Source organism: Pleurodeles waltl, chromosome 11, assembly GCF_031143425.1.
Source record: "Pleurodeles waltl isolate 20211129_DDA chromosome 11, aPleWal1.hap1.20221129, whole genome shotgun sequence".
NCBI lineage: Eukaryota > Metazoa > Chordata > Amphibia > Caudata > Salamandridae > Pleurodeles > Pleurodeles waltl.
The window spans coordinates 696,728,662-696,740,900 of NC_090450.1; the positions used below are offsets into that span (position 1 = coordinate 696,728,662).

At 39.2% G+C, this 12,239-nt stretch overlaps 1 protein-coding gene across 3 annotated transcripts in view; it reads right to left on the reverse strand.

The window, feature by feature from the left end:
* The window catches only part of POLD2 (DNA polymerase delta 2, accessory subunit), a 67,890-nt gene extending 56,504 nt beyond the window's left edge, over window positions 1–11,386 (reverse strand). The window contains exons 1-3 of one of the 3 annotated variants that reach the window (XM_069214252.1): window positions 11,186–11,278; window positions 9,390–9,451; window positions 7,574–7,828 (exon numbers count right to left, since the gene is read on the reverse strand). In XM_069214252.1, the coding sequence (XP_069070353.1) occupies window positions 7,574–7,793 (220 nt within the window). In that variant the 5' untranslated portion in view covers window positions 7,794–7,828; window positions 9,390–9,451; window positions 11,186–11,278. Of the gene's footprint in view, window positions 1–7,573; window positions 7,829–9,389; window positions 9,452–11,185 lie in introns of all 3 variants that reach the window. The other 2 variants (XM_069214251.1, XM_069214250.1) reach the window with 2 other exon arrangements.
* Between the last annotated feature and the right edge of the window lie 853 nt (window positions 11,387–12,239).

Here is a 12,239-nt window from a genome sequence, read left to right on the forward strand (position 1 = left end):
GTCTCAAAACACTTTTTCTCCATTGTGTGTCTATGGGGATTTTCAATTCTTTAGAAACACCTACAGCCTGGACTGCGGAACAGAATTACACCAAATTTGGCACGAAGCTAGATTCTGTTTCGCAGATCACGCTTTTTTTAAGGCCAAAAAATATAGTTATCTAGTGCCGTGGATCGATCCTCTGATTTACGCGCCAGAGGTAGGATTTGATTGGCTGGCCGCAAGCTCACAGCTATGTTGCGGCCGCCATTTTATTTCATCAAGAAACGACCCCAGGGGCTAAAATCTTGAAATCTGGATCACCAGATGAGATCTACCCTTTCAGTACCAAAATAGATGTAGGCCCTGCCACTATTCCTAGTATCACTCCAACTCACATTACTACTGTGCAGTTGAATTGCGCATCTGATTAGAAGAAATTGGTATTTAAACCTCTATTAAAATACCTAATTTAGATACAATTGAGATAGGTAATCACAGTGCTATTTCTCTTTTCTGCCAATTGTGAAGTTAAAACACAAACACTTAGCTCACTTGTTAGCAACAAATTTACAGCAGCACTGGCTCCTAAACAGCAGTCAAATAGAATTCAGGTCAGAACTTGGCACTGAAGCTGGCTTGGTTTCAGCACTCAACACTTGTAGAATGGACCTTGATCTGTTATGCAACATGTTGACAATTTAGAAATCATGTCCCGATGATTACTCTTTCTGCATGCAGTTATTATATCATTTGTGTTTATGGAATGTAAGAGTGAAATTTCCTAATGTCCATCACCAGGTGGGTTGCTGCATTCTGGGCAGTCTGCCTTTGAACTACTAGACTGGCTTTCTACCCTATATAAAAGTAATACGCATGATCATGTTTTGCATTGATCAATGTATTTCATTGCTACTTTGTGGTGTTAATAAGGGGGAGAATAGGCTTAACATGTAGAAAGAGGAACAAGACATTTCCAATGTGACAATTAAGGCTCAGTTCCAGATCTCTTTTCTTACAGGAGTGTACTTGTATTCTTAGAAAGTGTGAGATACCGTTGTCCTCAAGGCTGGCTGTGCTACAAGAATATTAGCCACATCATGTACAGTTGAGCTTGAGGCAGCTAAAAGTACATCAATTTGGCAACTCCTTTCAACTTTTTTAAAATCATGAAGAAACATTCCTGATGCCCAATGACAGAGCCCCTAACATTTTAGTCAATGATTCTTTGCATGTCGGAACAGAAAGGCCAATTCTCTGAAGAGGAAAAGTAAAAAGTAAGTAACAGAAACATGGTGTTACTGGTTAACAAAATATGTGGCCTAGCTGAAAGGGACATTCAGGAGAGTGGCTACTTGTGCTACAGTGAGGCATGCTGTCACTTCTTCTACATTTGGTCTAGTAATAGGTAGCCTAGGGCAACCATAATGTGGCTCAACGCTTTTATCCAATGTTTGTAATCATGAGCAGCACAGCACATTCCACATAGGGCAATCCTTCCCAGGGGTTCTCAAAGACTACTCAAATGCTACTCTAAATTGGGCTTCAATATAGTTTTCCATGTTCAGTAGCCCAAGGCCACCATCTTTCCTAATTGCCTATACTGGTTTCCTTGGTATTTTGCCTTTTACTCCTCTAAATAAAGAACATACAGGCTGATTTATGTTTGCTAGTTCTTATTAAGGTATTGCCACTTGAAAAAGCTGTTAAAAACTCAGTAAGACATTAATTTTCAGTGCAGGCACCCTTTCTAGCCACAACACAAAGGCTGCCATTTGACCAAGTCTTTTTTTTTAATATAAGAGGAGAGAAAAGGATAATTTACTTTATATAAAACGTCAATCTTCTGGGTATCATACATTTCAGAGTACTTAATTTTATCCTACACCCACCTAAACGTCGAGAACAACTCACTTCTAGCCTATTTCGAGTAATGTTCAAGCTGCACACTCAATTTTGGTTCAGTTAACCTTGAAGTCCAGTGTTGTATTATATTGTCATAGGACATCTAGGACACCTAGGATTGAGAGCCATTCCCTCTACAACTTCACTCCCCCTAATCTTCAACATCCATAGTTCTACAGACAATGCAAAAATGCAAAAAGAAGAGGTGATAAATGGCACCCAGGTCTCATTCCGTTGCACAGCGGTAAGATTTCTGGCCTTTCCCCATTAACTAACTCTATACCAAGAGGTAGAATGTAGCTAGCCCAAAATAACTTCTGCATAACTTGTCATACTCTTGCCCTGACCAATACATTTCTGAGATAGGTTGAGTCAAGAAAATTGTACGTTTACTCAGCATCAACAGCCAAGATAACCATAGGCATTTTCAGTTTGTGGATTGTTCTAGGAGATGAAGAACCATGCGGATACTTTCAAATGTTTGCAGATTTTTAATAAACTCAGATCGATCTTGATGTATTCAGAAGGGCTTGAGGGTATACATATAACTACGTTTTTTGTGCAGTAAAGAGTATGCTTTTTTCCACTTCTATCTTACCCACCCTCTGGTAAAACTGAGTTCAAATGTATTTGTGTCATATTAGAATAAATTAAAGGGAACTTCTGCCTCCTAAATTTCTGTGCTACTGTACCAGTGGTATTTGGTATAATGACCAATGTGATAAAAACTTAATGAGTGAAGATTTTGATAACCAATACTTTCTGCTCTAAAACAGGCAACCTCACTGTTTCATTCAAGCCAGCAGGCTAAAATCATACATAGTGTCCTGGTGACATGTCTCAGGGCTTGGAAAGAAAAGGGAGAGTTAGCAAATTTGTGTACACAAGGACAACCAGCATTTTAAAATAACCCAGAAGTATCCGAGAAGATGCATTAGGTTTATTAGTTACAGCCATAGCTGTCCAGTGCTAAGTCGGCCTTACACTCATAACCGGCGGTCATTTGACAGGGAAGGATTAAGACGGAAAAATATGTAAAATGTAGTGGGACAAGTACTGAGAACAAGAATAGATTCCCTACTAAACAGTATGTTAAGTGACCAGAGTATGAGGGCATTAAGCAAGAATTAGCCTAAGTAAAGCAGAATTAAGGCACATGAAGCAAATGGAAAATATGTCACACACCAAGTGGATCTACCATAAGAAAGGCAAAAAAGGAGACAGGTAGCATGCTTTTAGGTTAAAAAAACAGCATGTGATGATTACGAGTAAATAAGTTGGAAAGGATAGGATTCTAATTAGAGATTGTGGTGCACAGCAGTCAAAGTTAGGCAGTTTTATACAAATCACAAGTACATCACAGAAACAGTATCTCTCTCAGAAATGACTTTTGAAGAATGATATGCAATTAGTAGAGAAATAACGTCATGGGAAGTAAAAAAGACTATTAAATCAATTCAAGCCAGACATAGTGAGGCTACACTTCAGAGAAGGTAGCCAAGATGTTGAGCAACGCATCCAATTTATGCTGAAAAAAGAGCAGGGTTGTTGGGTCGTACATCCATGGTTGATGAATCTACCCTAATGTTCAGAGGCACTGATTTTAGAATGGGTTAAAGAAGTAAATCAAACTTCCCTTTATACATAAAGTTGTTTCTTTTTAGCATCTTAAAAGTTGCAATGATCATTCACCATATAATGACTAGGCAATTTAATTTCAGGTGGAAGACAGTATCTTGATTTACCCTTCGCCAGTGATATTTATTTGTCACCCATTGAGAAAATCACTGGAGCACAGAAATGTCAGCAAAACTTCTATTTGCCGTGTACGGATGCCATCTTAAAAGAGTTCACTTTTACTAGGTTCTATGATCTGGATAACTGCATTTCATTTCAATTATGATTTTGGGAAACTATACGACAAGGTAAGAAGGAACATATTACATGGCAACTCTATTGTAACTCTCAGCAGCAACATCACAAAGCATTCGCGATTTAATTGAAACAAATGTTCTGATACTAAGAATATACCCTCTTTAAATTGCTGTTCTTGTCAAATGAAGTGACTTTTTCAAATGCTTGACCTAACTACGTTTTAATGTCCTTGGCTTTCTATGTGCAGTTTTGTGTGTATGTTTTATTCTTATTATATATCTTCTGTCTATGTGCAATTTCTGGTTATCTGAGCTACTCCAGGCGTTCTTACACGTGTTGTTTATTATTACTCCATGCCCTACAATACTGCTGCCCTTCACTGTTTTTTTCTTTGTAGGCCTTGGACTTCACCTGTATTTTAGTTCTTAACGAGCTGTAGTTGCCATTTTGCAACTTTTTCTTGTGTTTGAGCAAGTATGAAATCTAACTCTTTCTATTAAAATGTTCAAACGTTTCTTTTATTTGTAATGAATATCAATGATTCTGTGACAGTCTAATTGGACATTTGATTTGTGTCAACTTAAGTCACTTTTGTTGGTTATACCACTGTATCATATAATATGTATGCTGAACTAATTATACAGTCTGACATGTATAAGATGAGATGGAGGGCACTCATAGACTGTAAACATCAAGGTTTATATTTTATACAAGAAAAATATTATATTTCATGATTGCTGCAATACAATACAATTGTTGGCATTACGGCTGTAACATATAGTAGCTGGCTGCACTCACTTATAAGAGCCGAACAGATAATTTGTCATGAACAGTTTAAGAAAAATGGAATAGCTAAGCATGCCGGACATTTGAGAGTCAGGAAGATCAAGAGTCACAATGGGAAAATGCCACAAGTTGTGACTTTACTAAACCCGAGTTGCTTAATGTGCTATTTGACTATTTGTATTTTATCCTACATTTCAGATATTTATGGCTTAATTAGTTAGCTAACCTCTGTCACCTGCCTAGCTTTTTCCCCAAAATCTGAAGTCACCCTCCTGTTTTTTTCTTACTGTGTCAGATACTGGAAACTAGCCTGGACCCTCGTTGCTTCCCTTCCTCCACCCTCCAGGGATCACGTTCTAGAGATAAATGCAGACCAGACTCTAAATCAAAGCTGGAACATTATTTTGAGCCCACCCTGAAGCCTTTGCCATCCTCATGGGAAAACCTAATTTCTGAGGTCCTATTTCTCAAGGAGGTGCTCTCAACTGCCTAAATGTCCAGAAAGCCATATCGCTAATACCCTGAACCACCAGTTACTAAAGGGTTCGAGAAATCAAGCAGATTTAATAACCAGTAAAGAGGTGCATACGTGCAAACACTTGGACCCCCAATCAAATCAAAATCTACCCTAAAAAACTAAGGGTCCACTTTCGACCTAGTACTAAATTGCTTTGAGAATTGATCTTCTGAAGATAAATGTCTGATATTATCTCCTCAGTCAGAGCAAAGATGAGAGATACAAGAACTTGTGAATCATGTCTACATCTGATGAAGACCAGCTGAAGCTACCTCAGGCCTCAGCAGAGCTTGCTCCTTTGTCCTTCCCCATTCAGGACCTTGTTGGTATCTTATTTTTAGCACAATCATACTACGCCGCCCTTAGGCTAAGAAACTGTCCTCTTTATAACAAGTGTTTCAGTTGTTAACCACTGGCTAGATCACTCTCCTGACAACTGTAGGTTTATACTCCATACAATGTGCCCAGGGTTGACAGCTAAAGGTAAACTATGCCTTACTCATGAGGTACATATGGTATAGAAGACTGAATTATTTTTCTGATAATTTACGGCACAGCAAGAAGGAGCAAATTATATGGGAATTCTCATTTAATTGCAAATCTTCCCAGGAAGAACATCACAAAGCATCTGTAATGCCACTGACATCGAAGAAAATAGGTCTCAATTTTTTCACCTACTGGTTTAGCCAATGTTTATTGCTGATACAGTGCACTATTGGTAAAAAGCAAAATGCATTCTACTAATGTTGTGCTTGGAGTGGTAAATTTAAAAAGATAATTTTTGTTGTGCAAAAGCACGTTTTTAAAAGTAGAGTGGCCCAGCACCAAATGGCTGCTGCCAGGACCACCAAACATAAAAAAAAATGTAAAATAAAGTTGTTGTTTTTTTAAGGACCAAGATGGATGTGCGAACTACAGAGTAGCGGATGTGGGTGGTGGGCTTAGAAGCAACGAGTGAGATGGGGGAAAACAACAGATAAGTTCTAGCCTTGGGGCGGAAAAAAAAAAAAAAAAAAAAGCAAAGGTGGGGTAAAGAATTGAAAGGTCTGGGGAGAAGAGATCAACACGGAGCGCGTGCAATTGAACAAAAGAAGAAGCACACAAGGAAAAAGGGAGCAACATGGAGAGTGTGGATGTTTAGAGAGCAGTACATGATAGAGACCAACAGAGCACATGCACTCTCACGAAGAGCAAAAAGAAAAAACTAGCTCCCTGTAGTGAAATATGTGTTTTTGCCCAGACTTTGTGTTGCACCACTTTGCAACTGGATTAGCTGTCAAGTGTTCACCAGTTACATTTTGTATTCAGTTTAGCTGCCTATTGACTTTATCGTAGTGTTAGACACTGCCATGTTAAAGGCTGACCGTTTTTTTTTCACATAGTAAACTGTGCTTGTTTTTGTATTCTTTCTCACCGAAGAGCTAGGACATATTATCACCGAACAGCTAGTATTGAGGAGGTAGGCAGTCAGCACAATAAGAATGTACCAGACTGATGTATTTTAGTGCAAACAGGTACAATTTTGGGAAACTGTCCAGTTCCAACCTGTTTCTTTCAACTCTGACCTACGTTAGCCAGCATGTTTGAATATTTCTTATTTATGGGAGGGGTTTTTCCAGAAAGCCCTTCTCCAGTAGATATAAAAAGGTGGCCCTTCTCAGTAGCGGTGGAATTCCGAGACCTCGGTCAGGCTTAGACATCAAATGCCTGACATTTGTCCCGTGAGGGTGGATATCTCTTTCTCGCAGTTGAACTGGGTCATCTTCTTGCTGGCATGAGAAAAATGAAGAGCTTGGCAGGCCCTACGGTGATGAATTTTTACTTAATTCTTTGCTTTGCATAATATTATCATAACTACATATATTTGCTGTGTACATTGCAGTTGAGAATCATTTTAGTATATTTTCCTTTCATTGCTGTGACCATTTTTAAACGTGTGCTTTCAATCAACTAAACTCTTTTTTTTAGGAACCTCATGGTGAACTAATAATAAATGTCTTCTTTGAACTGAAAAGTGCATTCCAGAAATGTTTGTCAGCTTGGTCATTAGTGAAAGCAAAACACTCCTAAATGGGAATAGTTGAGGGACACAAGTAATGCAGTCAGAAGGACTGTAAAGAAGCTATGCTCTACAGGAGGAACAAAAAAAGGAAGGAAAGACAATGCATAGGAAGCAGGCAAATCGGAGTGATAAGAAAGCCATACAGTTGTAAACAATGAGCAAGCTCCAAGCCCACTGTAAGTTCTGCTATGGTCCACAAGAGGTCTTTAAGAGACAGACAGCTAAAAGCTGCCTGTAGACAAGATCTAAAAGGCTGCAATACTAAGGTGATCCCTACTTTCAATGGCTATATAGTATTTGCCTCCCTATCTTTAGTAAACTCTATTTTTTCTCAGCAGTCTAGGAACCTCTAGGAACCTCTTCTGTATGGCCCAAGAGTTTGGTAGCAGCCACTGATCATATTGAGCCCTTTAAAGGAACAAAAGGCACTTTCATGCTTAATGACTCACCCCATTTTTTGCATGCTCGCTCTATCATTCTGGGTCTCATCTGAAGTAGCCGGGTAGCGTAAATGTGGGCATACTGGCGGGTAAAGCTGCGTTCCCCCAGAGTGAAAACATCAGAGCAGTTGACATAGCTGTTCACTGGTACCCTGTGAAAAATGGCAGACTCCTCAGTGGGTGGAGCCAGCAGGCTGCAGGCTTTACTGGCCGCCTGATCAGAGAACATGACAACAGTTTGGATGAGATAACTGGAGAGGACAACTGGAACAAGAAGAGAGAGAAGAAAAAAAATTACATCAGGAAAAAAGAAACATTGTACAGTACCTGGCAGAAATAATTCAGAACTTTGTAAATGACCATATACACTTATTAAAGAGCTTGGAAGATTTCTCAGCGAGTGATACGCATGCACTACTGAAAAAGGAGTTAGGCACCAATTGCAAGACCTCTCATAATTTTGTGCAAGCAACTGGGCACTATACCGCAAATGTTAGCAGTTTCTTTCAGCAACTGGTACATGAGCACAGACACATACAAGTTGGCTTGGCATGGATAACAGCAGCAACAACTCTGACAATCTGCTTGTACCTGCTGACTCCTTAAAAGAACATTACACAGCTAAAAGGGGCATAGACCAACAATGGACACCACCTACAGCCCCCTCAATAGATGCATGGATGAGGGGAATGGGCTGGTGTGGCAAGTTTGAGGAAACCATATACGAAGCAAGAGGTTGCCCCCAAAAAATGTAATAATGTGTGGAGAAAATGGGGGGACTATCACAGACTAGAGGGTCAAAAGGATACTGGGAACACAGTTGTATTGGAGGTGTTGATCCAAAATGGACTTGGGAATGTACTGTCATGACGGGCCTTTTGTATGTGAAATATGGCTGATCGGAGCAACTGTTTTAGCTGCATGTTGTAAAAAAGCAATAAAATGTTTATATTAAAAAAAGAACATTATACAGTGAAAAGCAGTAGTATTTCACTTGTTGAATATGTAGGGACACTCAACAAAGCAATGCACGATGACCAATGGCGATTTCTGCACATATGTACAAAAGATTAAGAAGGAGCACTACAAGGTGTCTGAGAAATGTTAAAATGCTTTACATTTTAAAGAAGTACTGCACTATGACCATAGACCAATACCAGCTCACACAGCTATATACATGAAATATTAAAGAGCAAAGTGCATCTGTGCAGATATTTACAAAAAACTGCTGCAAACTAACTGACTGCAGAACTATCAAGGTGTTACACAAATATGCTTAAACTAAAACACAACCTATCCATCCATTGGTAAGTGCGAAGCACACTAAAAGTTGCAGTCACATAAAAGTGATTTGCCCTTTGGTTAGAGCTTAATGTGACGCAAGGTTGTTAATGAAGACTTTTTACTTGTTATCCTCTAATGTTAGGTCAACGCTATAAACACTAATTTCCTACTGATGCAACAACAAAAAGATGAATAGCAATATTTGAGACAGTGCTTAATATTTACTGGTCGTTTCTCAATGCAACATTCTATTAAATTATATTTACCTTGTATGTACAACCACAGATCGGGATAAACTATCTCCAAATCAGCCTTGCCTTAACTTCAAAGTAACAGGGACCCAAACTTGCTGTCTAGTAAATCAAACTGCATCTCATCAGCTAAATGAAATAAGGTCAAAATGTATCTAAAGTCCCCTATTTTCCTTCCCTATGTCAAATGGTCTAGCACTGCTGTCTGGACTGCTCTATTCCAGAGACAGTCAAGACCGACTTTTCCATATTGATGTCAGATGGCTTAAGTGTTCAAGTAAATCGCTTACTGGTGCTACGGGAAGTGACGTCACACAGGATTTGACTTCAATGTAGTCACAAGAAGTGGCCGCTGAAATGGGGAAAATCAATGTTAAAATAATAAAATAATACATGGAATACAGGTTCCACTGAAAGGACAAATACACGCAGGTGTACAGATTAAATTGGGAAAATATATTGGCCCCAATTAGAGCGCAGATGACTTCTCTGAGCTGGAGGGCCCACAATTTTAGTTTTTAGCTGGAGGCTTCCTGTATACTCTTATACCGCGTAGAGATACTGCACATGAAATGGCTCTAAGAGCTGAAGCACATGTCATCCAGGTCGAGCCCTAAGCATTAGTGAGCTTACAACTGTATAAGACTGTGTAAGGGAGAGTGCAACATAACCTGAAAATGTGTGTCTCACTCATGAGTGGATCGTAATACAATGTAATGTAACAAACTAGAAAAAAATGAATGGAATGCTGCCCAGAGGAATTGCCAGAGGTGGCTTCAGCAACTTTATCTGTAACATCTGGGTGATCTCTCCGATTTCCTCTTGAATATCACTCCTTCTGTTGTAAACATAATGAAAACTAACTTGGTCCTGGGGTTGCCACCTTTCTCAGAAAATAAATACCAGCCATTTGCTTATTTTTGTGAAGCTGGAAAGACCAAGAGCTACTACTTCACAAATATTCATTTAAAATTATCTTTGTTCTTAATGTGTTGTTTCTGTTTTGTCCTTGCAACTAATAAGGACTAGTCAAGGCAGTTCTAAAATACTTTTGAACACGTTTTGTTTCAAACGGGGTACTAATGAATATTAGCAAACGCTTCCATATTTTCAACTGGCTTTGACATAAACAACAAAAATACTAGCCATGCAAGTAAAACACTGACCAGATGGTACCCTTAATTGACCAATGTTCATTATGATGTCGACCTTATGAAGATGAACATCCTACTGAGAACAATAAATTGTGTTCTTGCATCACAAAAGAAGCTCAGCAGCGGTCACAGTCGAATGTGAGGGCACCAATTTAAACTCTGGCTTCATCTTGGTCAACCCTCATAGCTATGTTGGCATTCTACTTACTGACTTCCATTTGGTCCAGTCCAAAACCAATGCCAATGGTCTGGACCCTGATTACTTTTTGGTTCGCAATTGTTGTGATGTGACCATTATCTCTGGCTTTAAACTGGTTAGCATCAGTAACACACACTGAAACAGCTATCCAAGAATACTCACTCTGATGGTGTACTTCACTTTAAGCGAAACGCTGTGTTTACACCTTTTCTGTAACAATAGCTACTTTTGTTCAATGTAAATCACTCCGAGCTACTATTGTTAGTGTTTCAACACTGATCAAATCAGACAAGATTACTCGCAGTGATCGCTGCTAGCAGTAATATAAAAACAAAAAGCTTTGTAAATTCGTAATGCCTTTACAAAGATAATACATAACACCCACACCTGCAATTCAGACATCAAGGTAGAAATATTAGTACTTAGTCTCCCCATCAACTCTCAAATATTAGCTTTGAATACATTTTGGGAAATCATACATTGTTCTCCAAACATCAGCTTATCAGTTCTGAAAATGCACACATTTCCGTCTGAAATAGACTTTTCATTTTTGGAATACATATTTCAATTCAACCATGCAAAACTTTTAATTTAGTATGCTTAGCGGCGCACAGGAGAGCTACTTGCAAGCAGATGTAAAGCTACGAGTGGAGAAGCTTGCTTTGGACACAGCTATTTGCTAACATCCCAATCCTCCCGAAATAGGCGGGAGATTCACAAACGTGTCACTTACCTCCTGTTTTTGAATGGAGGGAAAATCCTAGCTTTTGCCTTCCTTTATGATCAAAAACAGGAGACAAAAGGAGCCAATGATAAAACTAGTTTGTACTTACTGATAGGGTCTTGTGGCAAGCCTGAAGAAACTCGATGGTTGTTCTAGCTCCCCCAAGAGGATATAATTGGTTAGCAAAATAGAAAGACCCGCCTCGTAGACGACAGCCCAGTTAACTCGGAAGTAAACGAATCCTCTGCCCCGGAAAAAGATACTACAGGCACATGCGAGCCGGTAATCTGATTCAAGGGCTGCATGTGCACTGTGCTGTAGGAGCTGTATTCATTGCTGCCTACTATTGATTATTTTAACTCCTGGATATATCATCTCATTTGCAGTCCGATTTCTGTTGCCGGCTAGAAGACGTGTCTGTGCTGCTAGCGTATAAGCAACAGTGCACCCCAGACAGAGCACGGAGAAAGTAACCATTGGCGTAATCATTTTTGTCGTTCCCGAGCCAAAATGTGTTCGCACGTGTTTACTTAGGGAATAGGGTTTACAACTTTCAGTGATTACTTCAAAGGATACATAGCCCGCAGAAAGCCACTTTGCGGTCCTGCTGCCGTTAGAGAGCTTCATTTTAAAGGGCAGGCGCGCAGGCGCATTTTTGCGGGTTAATGAGAAATATCCCATCTATCAGAAGGAACGTTTCAGCTCTAGTATTATGCATTACTTTCTTAATTCGTTATTATACATCAGGCTCAAAGATTAAAGAAAAAATCATAAACACTAGGTATCTCATGAACCAAAGGTACAGTGTCCATAGGAACCAATCTAATCACATTCCGAATGCCCATATATAACCATCTTTCATTTAGTCCTTACTCGTCTTCACTGTAGAAAGTTAAGTTGAGGCAGCTTCAATCGGTTTTAGAATCAGAGCCTATGAATAAAACACACTTAGTTATATCAATCCCTGCATAAGCAGTACAAGTTTCAATAAAACCATTCATAACAGACCATAAATCACAAGCTGGTAAACTTAACAACATATATCAGTGAATATGTCACAGAA